General features: G+C 45.7%; 1 protein-coding gene across 1 annotated transcript in view; it reads left to right on the forward strand.

The window, feature by feature from the left end:
- HSF2BP (heat shock transcription factor 2 binding protein) overlaps positions 1–15,842 on the forward strand; it is a gene marked incomplete at its 3' end in the record, with an annotated part of 47,283 nt that overhangs the window by 584 nt on the left and 30,857 nt on the right. The window contains exons 2-3 of the mRNA XM_007452514.1: positions 509–659; positions 14,451–14,554. Of these exons, the coding sequence (XP_007452576.1) occupies positions 509–659; positions 14,451–14,554 (255 nt within the window). The remainder of the gene's footprint in view (positions 1–508; positions 660–14,450; positions 14,555–15,842) is intronic.

Below are 15,842 nucleotides of genomic sequence, written 5' to 3' on the forward strand. Positions count from 1 at the left end.
GGTGGTGCCCGAGCGGGGGGATGGACTTTGGAGCCGCATCCGGGTTCAGATCCTGCTGGTGTCCCCTGGTCTTGGGGTTCCTGAGAGTCACCTAGCCTGCCCGGGCCCCCGTTTCCCAGCGGGACAGCCTTGAGGGCTGTGGTGAACACGAAGCGCGCTGGCCAGTAAGGGGCTTGGCGCACCCCGTGGGAATCCAGTCAAATTCATTTCCCTTGTGATTAGCGTGGCGCTGGCGGAGCGTTAAGAAAAAGTTGCTGGCGTTTCTCTGGGCTTTCATCAGTAGGGCCTCGTTTGCGCTTGGAAAAACTGGCTCGTCATTTGAAGGCTGGGGCTTCACCGCTCTAGCTGTAATGTACATAGTGGAGGGCACGTTAGGTGAAGACGTGCTTTTGAAACAGTTGTGAACCCAGGAGGTGTTAAAGAGAAGGAGGCAAGCTCACTTGGGCTGCTGGTTTTAGTCATCTGAGGACAAGTGTAGTAATCTTAAGGTGTGCTTTTGTTCTTTTAGCATATGGGAACCAAAGAACAATTTGTTAAAGTCAGAAAGAAGGACCTGGAACGACTGACAACTGAAGTGATGCAAATACGGGACTTCTTACCCAGAATACTAAACGGGGAAGTGCTGGAAAGCTTCCAGAAATTAAAGATTGTAGAAAAAAGTGAGTGTTACGTCATCTTTAGCAGTGTCTGATGGTGACAGCAGTCTGTTTCGGCAGGTTTGCCTTCCGTAGCTGTGAAGTGACTATAAATAAACTTTAAGGTACTGTTATAGTCTTTGTAATTACGTTTGGGAGAGTCTGATAAGGCACAAGGGAGGGAGGTGCCCACGATGAGCAACTTGGCTGTGTGCAAATTTGTGTTGGAGGAAAGGGCTGCCAACTTTCTGAGTATCTGCTACCAGCTCTCCTTTCTCCCCCTTTCATCTTTGGCGGAAGAATTTTATGCTTGATCATATAAAAGCTCTATTCCAAAAATTAAGTCTTTTTTGTGTCACTTAAGGATCTTGCCATGCAGCGACCTTGCAGGGGGTCAGATATGTCTATAGAGATATTTCTCTCGATGGAGGAACGGGTCAGTTTTAGCCCTGATTTAAGTTGCTAGGGCTTGTGCATTCAGATTCTGAGATTTGAGCTTAGCCTTTGTGTCAGGTATCAGTCTAGGAGCCCTGCTGAAGTTCTTGGAGCTGTTTCGGATTGACTCAGTACTTGCCTGACTGAGGCCGAGTTACTATCAAATCAGCCTTCAGGGGTTAAGGCTAACTTACCGTTGTGTTTGATTGTTTGCCATCAACTGCGTAGCCTCTAGAGAGGTGTATCTGGGAGGCCCAGGTCATGTCTTTAGCGCTAGTTCAGGCAAGAAGGTATCTGGACTCAACACTACAAGTTTCTGGTGTGTGGAAAAGTATCTGGCCAAGGGGGCAGCCACGTCCAGTTAGAGGGGAGAATGCTCTTGGTTGCCATGGCTCCCTGCCTGTTTATTCTCTCTTGGAATCCTCAGATCCACTCTCGGCCCTGTGGTGTGCCCTGCGAGCGAGGTGGGCTCCTGCAGGCTGCGTGCCTCTTGCCTCCTTGCTGGCTGTCAGGGGTGCTCACTGACAGAAGGCGTCAGCGGGCAGAAGGAGTGTGGGGTGTTTCCTCCTGCTTCTTCCACAGCTGTGACTCGCACCCGGGAGCCACCCGCAGCTCTCACTGGGCTCCAGGAGCACTGTTTCCCCCCCTCATTCTTTCAGCTGGAGGGCTGCTGCTAGGGTCCCTGGGTGCCCTACCAGCCCTTTTGGGTCTCTGACCCCTGCTGTCCCCCCTGTACGTAGTCCTTTCCATAAAGGCCACACCAGGGTTCCCTTGTTTCCCGCTGGGACGCTGCCAGGTATGCCCTCTGCCACTGGTTACCATAGCTCCAGGTTGTTGTCTTCTTAATTTTCTTAGTCCTGATCTCATGCTTATTTAGGGAAGGAAAGTGCTGATCAGCAGCTGAGTATGTCAGCCTGCTGGGTAGTTGTATTTCTCACTGAAAATTAATAAACTGGCATTCTGAAGAATACATCAGGGTCTTCTCATGAGTTGGTGAGCACAAGTCAATTTTTGGAGATTAGTCTGCTGTCAAAATCAGGCTGGTGGTTACAAAAACGAGGCCCACAAATGAATCCATGGCGACTTGATCAAAGTTAGGCTTTAGGAGATCTTGCCTCACAGCCCTTGGTCTTCCCCAGCCACACCATCACCTCTTTTCCATTGATCTTCTCCGTCTGCTTTGCTGAGTGAGCCTTCTTTGCAGCAGCCTTTCAGCTCATGGAGGTGCTCGAGGCTCAGGCCTAGGCCCCCTTCTCTCCTCACTCCGTGGCCTCTCTGTGGGCAGTCTCTGCACACACATAGCTTTAGTTGCCATCTTGATGCCAGTGTCTCATAGGTTATTCTCTAGCCTGACTTCTTCTCCAGGCTCAGGGCCCTGTATCTAACTCCTACTTGGCATTTCTTCTCGCTTGTTTCACATTCATTTCAAATTCTAAGTGTTTGTCTTAGTGTTATCAGCCTGCAGCCATCAGGAAGGACATGTATTCTGACAAGGGCAGATTATTGGCTCGTTGCAGTGAGGGAGACCACACACCAGAGGGACTGTGGGCATCTTGCCAACAAAGGAAAGGACAGAGTTGCTGTAGGATTTGAGGCAGGGCCGAGTTTAGATGGAGTGCAGATGGAGCTGTGATTTCATGGGCTCCAAGCAGAGTAGGTCTGTGTGTGAAGGGGTCAGCATTAGGTCTTACTGCAGTGGCCTCAGGTCCTGCTTCGTTGAAAACTACAAAATTTAGGTAGATGGTGGCACATCAGGTCTAGAAATCCTTTATTTGCAGCTCTGCAGCTAGCTGGCTATCAAGGCTCTGCTCTGTGTCACAGTGACTGCGACCCTGCAGGTGAGAGTGGATGTTTCCTCCTTCTTACTAGTATAATTCCAAACAGCACAATTTCTGATAGTCTAGGATTTTAAAGAGTAAACTTTCTCTGAACAAGAAATCAGTAGCCACTGAAAGAAGGGTTCATCATGACACTTTACTCTTGCAGTGTGTCCTTGGGAGAAATGTTGTTTCCTGTTAACTTGACAGCCAGCTTTCTGTGTCTGTTATCCCAGCCTAGCAAATTGCAGGACAGATTTTCACTTTCTCAGAGCAGGCTAATTTTACTTTCTCACATCTGACTCATGCTATCCTGCCCCTACCCCACTGGACACCAGGCTTTCCCAGCCTCTCCAGGGCACCACCATCCAGACAAGAGACCTGGGATCCTCCTTGTTACCCACCTCTCCTCTCACTTTTCTCTCCCCTTCCAGCCCCGGCCTGTCTCCCCATAAGTCCTGTACGTTTCCCCTCATCGATGCATCCAGAATTCATCAGCCACCTCCATCGCCACTGCCTCCACTGAGTCCAGGCCCCTGTCATTTTGCCTGGATCTCTGCTCCTGATAGCATTATCTCATTGCCACTCGCCAGTCCACTTTGTATACTGTAGCCTGAGTAATTTTTAACAATTCAGTCTGATTATGTCATTCCCCTGCTTAAGTCAGTTTTCAGTGGCTTCTCTTTGCTCTTAGGATAAAGACCAAAAAACAAACAAAACCCTGACCCAAACCCCCTACCACCCCAAACCTTAAAACTGTACCACGGCTTGAAAGGATTTGTATTACAGGACTTAGCCTCCGGCCCAGACTCATTTCCTTATCTGACTGCCTAGACAAGATTTTTCTTCCTGTTGGATGTTGTCATAGCATCCTGTACTTTTCCTTCAGACAGAATGGTTTTAGTCCCATCTTACAGTATAAATTGGTGGAAGGGCAGGGTCTCCCGTTATATTCTCTGTGCCTGGCTGAGTATTTGGTCCTAAGGGACCACCCAGCCTCCCGTTCCTGCATGCTCTTTTTTAAAAATTGCTGTGGTATCTCGTGAGGCTAGTGTGTGCTACAGGTCACTGGGTGTATAGGAAGGGAGGGTCGAAGTGGGCCCGAGTGCTTGTGGTCGGCTTCACTGTGAACCTTGAACACGAGCTGGCCCTTGAAGACTTCTGCTTCTCTGGTCTGAGGCCTGGCCTAGAAGATGGCCTCCCAAGAGGCATCTCTCACTTAATTTTGGCTCTTGAATTCTTTTTTTTTTTTTTTTTTCTTTTTTTGGCTGCACTGCGCAGCTTGTGGGATCTTAGTTCCAGACCAGGGATTGAACCCAGGCCCTTGGCAGTGAAAGTGCGGAGTCCTAACCACTGGGCCGCCAGGGAACTCCTTGGCTGTTGAATTCTTACCACTCAGGTGACATGAAAGAAAACAAAAATCACCGCCCCCCGCCGCCCCTTTATCTCTCTGTGAGGACTAGGTCTGATGGCCCTTCCTCGGCCTTCCCAAGGGCCTGTCTTCCCAGAGGGATCACATGAGCCATCGCTTTGAAAATGGGTCCCTTAGAGTCAATCCAAGAATAACACGGTGGCAGCAAGAGCTGTTTGACATGTGGGTTCATCCACCCTCTCACTGGCCTGTGGTCCAGGACAGTTCTTGGCTTTGACCAGTGTCAGAGTTGCTGTGTGCCTCCTGTCTTAAGCAATGAGAAAGGGCAACGTAGGAGTGGATGCAGGCAGGGAGGAAGGAGAGGGAAGCCATACACCTGACTTTAGGGCAAGTTTCTTTAGGAGAATAGGTGTGGATCTTTGGATGGTTTGGATGGGCTCAGGCTGTACAAGCCAACCAGAGGGCTTAGGATGGTGTGATGGGTGTCAGGTCATGAATGGGACTTAATTCTGCCTCTAGCACGGTAACTTAGTTTCTTTTGGGAAACTGGGCAGTAGGTGGTGGAGTTCAGAATAATCCTACAAGGGTGTTGCCTGAGAATCTTTGGGGAATAGATGAACATTGAGGGCAGAGGCATGATTTATTAGAAGGGAAATGGGACGATGTTTTAGGCTAGGGTAAGGCATGTATGAAAGTCACAAATGGGAGTGAGCAGGATTGTTCGTGGTTTAATAAGCTAGTTTTTCTGCTTGACATGTGGAGCAGAGATTGGGGTACAGGAGATGTCAGTAAATGTGAACAGTTTAAGGAAGACAGAATAACCGTGGATTATTGTTTTACTTTTGAAAGGAGAGGCGGTTGGAAATTAGCACATGGAAATGACTTCAAAATAGTGATTAAAATGACATTTTCAGGGGAATGATTTTTGCATCTAAGTTAGGATAGGTTGAGGACTTGGTTGGAAGGTGAAGAAAAATTAACGGTAAAGTGCTCATCAGGAAGGTCTGGACTTGACGTTAGAGTGTGGACTGTGGCTGCATGGATGGAGTGGACAGGACGTGAGAAGTGGTTGGTCTGGTTAGGCTCCGTAGGTAGGCGCAGAGCTCAGCGGGGGGATACGGGGATGTAGGAGTGGTCTGTGCACTGCTGCTGTGGGCCTCTCCGCTGTTTCCCTGTCTAGAAAGAGGACAGCCGCGCTTGCCTCACTGGAGGCATCAAGCGTTACAGTGAACTCCCCTTTGGCACGTGCTTGGTACAGGCGGGGCTGGGGCGCCCTCCACGGAGAGGACGAGGACGTCCTCAGGTGGAGGGGCCCTGGACACTCGCGTAGTAAACGGGTCCCTGTGATGCTGCAGCGCTGCACAGCCCTCCTCGTGGCGGGTGTGGAGGGCTGACTGCGGAGCTGTACTTTGGGGGGTGGGGTGGGGTCAGCACTCATAACTTCCATGTTGTTCAGGGCTCAACTGTACTCAGTAAAAGTTAGCTCACCCGCCCTTTTCTGTCATCCCTTCTGGTGCACATTCTTCCAACAGTGAAGGAGTTATTACTACATCAGCGCATGGCACGAATATGTTTTAAACTGGGAGAATCCTGCTTTTTTAAAAAAAATAAAATTTTATATAGTATATGGTTGTTCAATATGTAAAATAAATGAAAGTTGTATTTCCTGCATAATTGTTTTAAAAATTCAGTTTTATAACATTTACTTTTAAAATCAGTGGGTACAATGAAGGTGTTTTTTTAGAATTTATTTATTTATTTTTGGCTGTGTTGGGTCTTTGTTGCTGCCTGCAGGCTTTCTCTAGTTGTGGCAAGCGGGGGCTACCCTTCATTGCAGTGCGTGGGCTTCTCATTGTGGTGGCTTCTCTTGTTGCGGAGCACAGGCTCTAGGCATGCGGGCTTCAGTAGTTGTGGCACGTGGGCTCAGTAGTTGTGGCTCATGGGCTGTAGAGCACAGGCTCAGTAATTGTGGCGCATGGGTTTAGTTGCTCCGCAGCATACGGGATCTTCCCGGACCAGGGCTCGAACCCGTGTCCCCTGCATTGGCAGGCGGATTCTTAGCCACTGTGCCACCAGGGAAGTCCCCAATGAAGGTGTTTTGATGAAAACAAAAATTTAATGTTAGACATTTTGGAAGACGGTTGCAGTACCATCCTCAGTGTCCAGTTTCTATTTTTAATTGTGATTGTTAAGTAGCAAGAAAAAGACAAATCCCAGAGATAAGGAATTGCAAATAAGAAATGTTTTAAACAGCTCACCTTGTAACATGAGGACAGTTTTCAATTAAACTGATCTTGAAGCTTGAAATCAGAGGGGTCAGATACTTTTGTTTCACAATTAAGTCACCAAATCTAAGAGAGTCTTGCCTTTCTTGGTTGGTAGGTGTTCATTTTGGAGAGAGATGATGGAAAAGCCACTCAGCCTGTTTAAATTTTCATTGTCTTAATAGAAGACACTTTCCAAATGAATTATGTTGCATTTGAGATGTTAAATGATATAATTTAAAAACAACTTGCCACCTTAGTGGCAGTCTGTCAGATATTCACTCAGAGTCTCAGAGGCGTTGGAATTATTTAATTTTACTTGTTGATGCCAAACATAAACTACAGTGTCATTACTGACATTTTAAAATTTGCAACATTAGTTTTAACTTAAAAAATTTATTTGTTTAAATAAATATATTTAAATGTTAGTAGAGTGCATATCAGCAATGAATACAAAGAAGTGCAGCCATGATATACTGGAGAGATATTTGACTAGGTTTTTAGCAGAGAGAAAAAGTTACTTTGTGTAATTTGAAATCTGTACAGCAGCACCTTACCTCTGTGAGCATAGTCCAGTAGAACCTTCTGTGGTGATGAAGGTGTTGTATGATCTATGCTGTCTACGTCTGTTTTAAAAATAGCCACTAGCGGGCTTCCCTGGTAGCGCAGTGGTTGAGAGTCCGCCTGCCGATGCAGGGGACACGGCTTTGTGCCCCGGTCTGGGAAGATCCCACATGCCGCGGAGCGGCTGGGCCCTTGAGCCACGGCCGCTGAGCCTGTGCGTCCGGAGCCTGTGCTCCGCAACGGGAGAGGCCACAACAGTGAGAGGCCCACGTATCGCAAAAAAACAACAGATAAATAAAAAGAAATAGTCACTAGCCATCTGTGGCCAACTGACCCAGTGCCATTTATTGAAAAGGCAGTCTTGCTCTCCTGTGCTACAGTGTCTTTGGTCATAGTAGCTAGTTTTATGTGGGTCTGATTCTCAATTCTTTATTAGCTCTGTTATTTATTTTAAAATTATTTTTAAATAGTAGTATTTATTAGTTTTTGTGTTGATTTTCTACTAGGTTGTTGTTTATTCTAGCTCCCTGATGAAACTCTCTTGTTGTCTATTTCTGGAAAATATCGGTCACAGTTATTTCAAAGTCTGAGTCTGATAAATCCATTGTCTGGATCACCTGTTGATCTGCTTGTATTGTCTGTTTTTCCTGTTGGTAGTTCTGGTAATTTTTTTTATTGATTAATGGATTTGAAAGAATGAAGTGTGTAGAGGCTCTGGATTTGATATTTTTCTCCAGCAAGGACTTTTTCCCCCTGGCTTCTCTCAGTCAGTTAGAATGGAGTCAGAGTAGTTCACCTAAATCCAGTTAGGCATTGAGCTGGTTCACGGCTGGTTTCGGTCTTAGTTTGAGCTGGCCTGTTTCTAGTTCATTCTCCCTCTTAGGGTTTTAGCTCTTCAGGGGGGTCTGACTGAGAGCTTGAGTCATTTCCCAGAGTCCTTCCATCTAGGTGGACCCTGCCTGACCTTCAGTTCTTTTCTCTTTTTTAAAATATTTATTTATTTATTTGGCTGCACCAGGTCTTAGTTGCAGTATGCAGACTCTCAGTTGTGGCATGCATGTGGGATCTAGTTCCCCGACCACGGATCAAACCCAGGCCCCCTGCACTGGGAGCGCAGTCTTACCCGCTGGAGCACCAGGGAAGTGCGCTAACCTTCCGTTCTGACCTCTCCAGCGCCATGAGGTTGATGACAGCTCTGCCTGGCCTCCTGGCCTCTCTCCACTCACCGCCCGCCTGCCTCCCTCTGCGCTTTCCCTGTGCTTCCATCTCCTCCAGGATCATGGCCTGCCCTAGGTCTCGGCTGCCTAGTAGCTCTGTACGCGTGGCGAGATGCTCTGCTTAGCTTTGCTGCCTCTTTGCCTGTGCCGCTTTTGAATATGCAGGTGCCTTGGGGAAGAGTGGGCTGGGAAGTTGGGTGCGTGCTCACTTCAGCGCATCTCCCTCTTCTCCAGGTCTCGGCCCTCAAGGCCTCCATGATTTGGTAACTCTCAGATACTTTGAAACAACTTTTTTCTGGTTTGTTCAAATTCTGCTTTCCTACTTATTCTTGCGGGGGAAGATTGATCTGCTGCGTCACCATGCTAGCTGGAAATGGTTCTTCCATGTATGTTGTTATGATTTTTAAATTGTTAAAAATGTATTGGGATGTCATACAGAAAGGACAGGCTATGGAGATGTTCCAAATTAATGGAGACTAAAGATACATGACAGTTAAATGCAATACCTGATCCTAGACTAGATGCTGTACCTTGAAGGGAGAAAATGCTGTAAAGGGCAGTTTTAGATCATTTGACAAAATTCTAACGTCTGTGGTAGATTAGGTAAAGGTATGTTAATTTTTCTCAAGTTGACAGCTGTGTATACTGGGTAACTAAGACATTATCCCTATTCTTGGAAAATGTTCACTGAAGTATTTAGAAGTAAAGGACCATGATATATGTAACTTACTCTAAACTGGCTGAAAAAATGTACTGTGTGTATGCTTGTGTATGGTCCAAATGATGAGCAAATGTGGTGAAATGTTAACAGTACGTAAGTGTGGGTAAAGGGTACGCGGGTATTCGTTGTATTATTTTTATTCATGCAACATTTTGTAAGTTTGAAATTATTTCCAAGTAAAACAGCGAAAAACATATTGTAAAATGGAAATACTAATTAAATGTTTACAGAACCATAAGCATCCCTGAGGCACTTGGGTTCTTAACAGTGGGGTTTGAAAAGCACTGCACTACGTGATTTCTGAAGCATTTGTGGGGTGTTTTGAGATTAATTGCCCAAGAGTTTGATATTAATGAGAAGAGAGGGGGACCTCTGTTTCAACTCAGAGAAGAATTATTCTGGCCCATAGAAATATGAGCTAGGGACTTCCCTGGCAGTCCAGTGGTTAGGACTCCACGCTTTCACTACTGAGGATGTGGGTTCGATCCCTGGTCGGGGAACTAAGATCCCACAAGCTGCATGGTGCAGCCACCAAAAAAGGAAAAAGAAGAAATATGAACTAGAGAGAGAATCATTAGAGAGTGGGATAATCATTAAAGAGTGAGTGCCAAGAAGATATTTTTTAATTTGACCAAAGGTTTATCGTGGCCCATATGAGATAATAAATACCAGAGTGTATCAAGTCCAGCTCCTGGCAGGAAACAGAAGGGGTAAACAGAACATATCATGAAGCGATGACAGACCAAGGTGGGCAGGGTTTGGGGAACCAGCACAAGGGAGGTGAAGGCCCAGAACCTGGAAGAGTGGGGCGCTGTGGCCTCCCAGCGAGCGGCCAGACTGGCAGGAGGGTGGGTGCTGGGCAGGACCATGCCTCAGCTCGGAGGAGGAAGCCACTGCTGCTTCAGCCTGGCAGGGGTAATGTAGTGGGGAAGTCGATGTCCCACCCTGCCTCCTGTCCTTGTTTCCTGTGCGGACCCACTGTCCAAACCCAGCAGGCAAGGGAGCCGGTCGCTGTGGAGGTTGGGTTCAGCCTTTTACCTCTCGGGACAGAGCAGGTTGGAGAGTGGATCCGAAGGGCGCGTGGAGAGTGACTGTCCAGAGTGCAGGGGACTGGGGAAGGGGAAGATGGGCTGCTGTTTGGGGCTTAGTGGACTGAGGAGCAGAACGGTAGCCAAGGTGGAGGGGTGGAGACATGTGTTACTTGGACAGATCACTATCGACCACCCAGTTGTTAACATTGTATTTTATGCCAGTAAATGAAAAGCAGAAGTCCCTGACTCTTCTTTGGTTTGGGAAATAACTTTTAACAGAATTCGTTTGAGTTCAGCAAGGTTGATCTTAGTTTTCTGCGGTAGAAGTCAGTTGAAAGTCAATCGGGTAGGTATTCACTGTATGCCTGGTATGTGTCAAGCTCTGCTAGGTGATGTGGGGATATAAAAAGGGTAAGATCAGATCCTTTTCCTTGATAGGTCACGGGCAGACTGAGGAGCTCCAACGTGGAGGTGTGAAAAGGTAGTGCCAAGTCCATTGGCGGTACCAGCATCGGACAGGTTCCTATTAGTCACACGTTTTCTTCCTCTTATGAAAGAGCGCTCCAGTGGCCTTTACGTTAGAAACAGAAGCAGATTTTTGGCAGCGCAGGAAAAAAAATTCTATTTCCATATTCTGGTTCCAGCTCTCCTCCCCCACTCCCGTTGGTTTGTTTGAAAAATTTGACAGCTAATTCAAGTGTCGTTTGGCTGGAGGCGCATTTAAACTCTGTAACTGAGGGGGTTTTTTGTGTTTAAATGGATCCCAGAATATTCTCATCGTTTCACTTTTTCAACTTACATTTTTTGACAGGCCGATTAAGTTAAAATGAGGTCTTTAGGGTGGGCCCTAATCCAGTATGACTGGTATCCTTCTTAAAAGAGGGAATTTGGGCACAGAGACAGAAGCACCCGGAGGGAAGATAATGTGAAGAGATAGGGAGGAGGCCAGACAAAGGCAGAGGCAGGTTGGGGTTACACTGCTGCAAGCCCAGGGACGTCTGGGGCCACCAGAAGGTGGGAGAGACGGAAGGATCCTTCATCCACAGATTTCAGGGGGAGCGTGTCCTTGCCAACAGCTTGATTTCGAACTGTAGCCTCCAGAATGATGAGAGAATACATTTCTGTTCTAAGCCACCCGGTTTGTGGTACTTTGTTATGGCAGATCTAGGAAACTAACATACCCTCCAAATCTCAGCTCATAGTAAAGATGGATTCCATCAGTAGCTAATTCTAAATTCTTTTCTAAACCTATTAATGAGAAGAACGTAAAAGTTGATGGCTATTAAAAAGCCCTTATTTTAGGGCTTCCCTGGTGGTGCAGTGGTTGAGAGTCCACCTGCCGATGCAGGGGACGCGGGTTCGTGTCCCTGTCCGGGAAGATCCCACATGCCGCAGAGTGGCTTGGCCCGTGGGCCACGGCCACTGAGCTTGCGCGTCCGGAGCCTGTGCTCCGCAACGGGAGAGGCCACAACAGTGAGAGGCCCGCATACTGCAAAGAAAAAAAAAAAAAAAAAAGCCCTTATTTTGGATTTGAGACTCTTTACTGAGCTATTTTGATTAAAAACATATTTTTTTCTTATTACATGAAATATCTGATAATTTATTAAATATTACAATTAATAATGTATTATAAACACGCCAGGTGGTAAAGGGTAGGAGAAATCGATCCCTTTTTTTATAGTTTAAATTTCTTTAGCTGGGTTTTAGTCACCCCGCTTTTCATTTATGGCTGTCTCTGCCCTTCCTGTGAGTAAGTTGATAGTCATTCTCATGTTATTAAAGCTATCAAAAAAGGATTCTAAGTTTCAGAATATATATAGATGTTGAAATGGCCTGTGATTTAGGTTGTTTCTGTATACTGATAGTCTGTCTAGGCCACCCTTTTACTCAGTTAGATTTCTCCTTCATTTGGAATGCTAAAGCTTAGCAGTTGAAATACAGTCTAGGCTGGGTGGCAGCCTCTTCCCCGTTCTAATACTGAGGCTGGGTAAGGTAATGTCTGGACCATGTATAATGTACTGCATATGTATTATTTCTGTCCCTGATTTTTAAAACAAATTGCAAAAGCAATATATCCTCTTATAGAAGAATAAGACATACAGTCAAAATAGCTGAGTTTTTTTCTTTATCCAAGGATTAGCTGGACTGTATAAAGAAGTGAAATTCATTTGCGTGACAAGTATTTATAAAGTGCCTGCTCGGTGCTGCGTACTGTTCTAGGCTCGTGAGATGCATCAGAACACGTGAAGATCCCTGCCCTCATGTTTTAGGCGGCAGGCATGCCATGTGGGCCAAGTTGAAAATGCAGGGAGGTGGCGGCAGTGCTCCCTTCTCGCCACAAGGCGGTGGCCTTGTACAGCACCAAGCCACCACCTGCCTCCTGGAGAGCCTGGGGTGGGTGGGTTGACACCCCTGATACTGCCTTTGAATTCTGGGGGGTAGAGTGGGATGGTTTAACCCCGTCCCTTTGTTATGTTAACTTACAGTGAGGTCATAAGCAGCTATATAGAGCGAGAGATTATGAAATTACCATAATGAGTCTTTTGGGTGGTCATAATTAATTCCTACATATTTTTACACGTGAGCCATGCTATTTCCTGTCTTCTTTACCATGTTTGAGTAATACACAGTTTAGTAATAGAAGAAAAAAAATTAAAAATTAACTGCAAAGAAAAAGTTTTATGCCACCAATGATTTTATCTCAGTTTTTGTTCATTTTGTTTCTTTTTGTCTGTGACCATTTGCAGTTCACATTTCATTCATGAGTTTAACATCGTTACAAAAGGCAGATATGTATTTTTCAAAGTATAGCACTTGATTGATACAGTTGGTTTCTTGGGTGGCCAGGATTACTGGGACATAATTAAGAATTCCAGTGAAAGTCATGTTGTGGCATAATACATCCCACCCCAGTTTCTAAGAAACCCGTTTTAAGAGAAGCTTTGTCAGCTGTTTCACAATCGTTAACTGAATATTTAGCTTTAAGTTTTAATCTCCCTTCTAGGGCAAAGGGTCTCTAGAAAAGGTAGGCCTCCCTTTATTTTTCCAGAGCTTTTGGAATGCCTGCATTGTTCTTGGCACTGATCCCACCCCACCCCACCCCCACCGCCAGTGTCTCGTCTGGGCTTTCCTTGCTGTCCCACACCCCTAGGTCATAAAGCCACACCCCTTCTCTTTTGTCCGTTGGAGGAAGTGTCTGGGAGCCACTTCTCTAGGGTGGAGTGATGCTCCATTTTCCAGCATCTGCCCTATGAGGCGCTCTCAGGGCAGGCTGCCTTGTACTGCCCTCCATTTTCCCCGCTATTTTACATCCCTATAGGGCTGGGCTCCGTTGTTTGCTGTTGCTGGCTGTGTGTTGATCTCATTTTGTTGGTGGTGAGAGATGTGGCTGTTGCCCTGAAGCAGTCACTCTCAAACTCTGTTCCCAGGCCATCAGTATCAACCTCACTGGGAACTTGTTAGAAATGCAGATCCTCAGGCCTACTTCAGAGGCGGAAACTGAGGATGGGGCCCGGCAGGCTGTGCTTGGACAAGCCTTCCAGGGGATTCTGATGCACAGTAAAGTTTGAGAATCACTGTCCCCAAGCAGCGCTACTTTAATTAAGAAGTTACACCAGTAGCTCTGAGCACAAGCCCCCCCTCAAATCTTGGTATATGTTAGCATTAAAACTGATGATATCTTAGTCCTTGAAGTCAAGGCACTTAAAACTTTAAAGCACCTGTTTCGTTGCTTTTTGAATGTCAGTATTTCTGTAGCATAATATTTTTTATTTAGAGTTGACAATACGGTTGATTTCAGATTTATTAACACGGATGTCTTTGGGGATTTTTGTTGGCCCTCTGAGTCATCACCTGAACAAATGTGGTAGAGAGGGAGCGTTCCCTACCTCCCATCTTTCACTGTGGCCACCTCTTGTCTCCATTGCCGCTGCTTTCACTTCTCCATTGACTGCGGCAGCAGCTGTTCCTGGGCAGTCAGTCTGCCCGTGGTGAGACGAGCTTTGTGAATCAGCCCGGCTGGCACCGTCTCCTCACTGAGCTGCCTTCTGCTGTTTATGGAGCAGATACAAGTCTGTGCCACGAGGCAGTCGGGCTGCTCAGCCCTGCCTTCAATCCTTTAAATAACACGCTTTCTTAAAACCTTGAGTGCAAGTCTGGCAGTAAAATGAAGTCTTAAAAACAGAAAACAGAAAACAAAAAGGTGCTTTCTGCCATGGGCAAAAAACTGACAAAAATTTAAAAAGCAGGACTTTTAGAATATTGGTTTTTCAAGGACTGGTTATGTGAATAATCCTACCTAAGAAGTCAGGTTTTCCTAAGAGAAGATTAAGCAAAATGGATGCTCAGGAGAGATTAGTGATTTGAAATACTGAATATTCTTCTGTCTCTTCTAGATCTGGAAAGGAAAGAGCAAGAGTTAGAGCAACTGAGAATGGATTGTGAGCACTTCAAAGCCCGCCTGGAGTCTGTGCAGGAGGACAGCGTGAGAGAGAGGAAGGTACGGTGCCCACAGGGTCCCCGCGAAGTGCCAGCGCCGCGGCCGTGACCACAAAGTGGCGCCGGCCACAGCCCAGCCCGGAAGCCTCAAGACGCTGCATTTTTACATGTATTTATTCTGAATGGGCTGGAAAATAGTTGATCGTTTGGATTTTACAACCATTTAATGTGGGGGATTATTTACTTGGTGCCTTTTGATAGTCACTTACTGTTAATTCAGTGTTTAAAAGCCCGATCCAAGTTATTAAAACTCATAATAATCTTGAAAAAAATCATGCATACAATGATTTGTAATCAGAGATAGATATATTAAATAGAGATATTTGTAATTAACCTCACACATCATTTACTGATATTTTAGAAATAACCAGTTATATTTCATTTTAATATTTGGGGAGACTAACAATATTTCTTAAAAATTATACATTTTTTTGCATGGAATAAGTTATTTCCTCTTCTATAAAACTAGAATGCTTCTGCCACTTCTGCTGAAATTTGGAGCTTGAATTTTTATTTTTGAATAGTAAAGGAGTAATAGTACTAGTGACAGAAGCCAGGATATGTTGTTAACTGTGTGCTGGCAGGTGGTCAGCAGCTGTCCATGCATCTCACTTGTTTCTCCCAGCACAGCTGGATCAGCAGGTGCTGTTAACCTGCCGGAGTGAGAGGAGGCTGGTTCCAGGCCCCACTGCCGTGTGCTAAGCTTTGTGTCACACTACCTCCTTGTGTGGAGGAGTTTTGAAGGTTTGTGGCTGCAGTGGAGGTTTTCCAAAGCTGATGCATTTTGTATAGCTTTTATTTTTCCCCCACGTATTTGTTAATTGTTTATTTGTCAAGAAAAACTGTTCCTTAACCCAGATATTCATAGTTCTTAGTTTCATAGTTTAGGAACACAGGTAAGTGACAAACTGCCATGGAAATCAACCCAAAGACATTCTTTACATTCCAAAATCATTTTGCACTCTGAAAGACAGTAGCTTTCCTCATCGCCTCAAAATCTTTTATGGAATCATAAATTCTGTAGAAGTCTGCATATGCCTTCTTTCTTCGTTCAGCCACAGCAAACTTATAGAAAGCTGCAGCTCCCAGAGATACAGTGAATATCTCCAGCAATATGAAATTGCAGACACTTGGCCAGAAGGCCATGCATCTGAGGTTTCATCAAAGAACTGGAAGCCACGGTAGTTTTTCTCCTTGAAAAAGATGGCTCAACAACATCTTTCCAGACTGATGGAGAAATGGACTGTATAGACTTTAATACCGAGCACGTAGAGAAGACCAGGGAAAGA

The sequence above is a fragment of the Lipotes vexillifer genome, unplaced genomic scaffold (assembly GCF_000442215.2).
Source record: "Lipotes vexillifer unplaced genomic scaffold, Lipotes_vexillifer_v1.1 scaffold545, whole genome shotgun sequence".
NCBI lineage: Eukaryota > Metazoa > Chordata > Mammalia > Artiodactyla > Lipotidae > Lipotes > Lipotes vexillifer.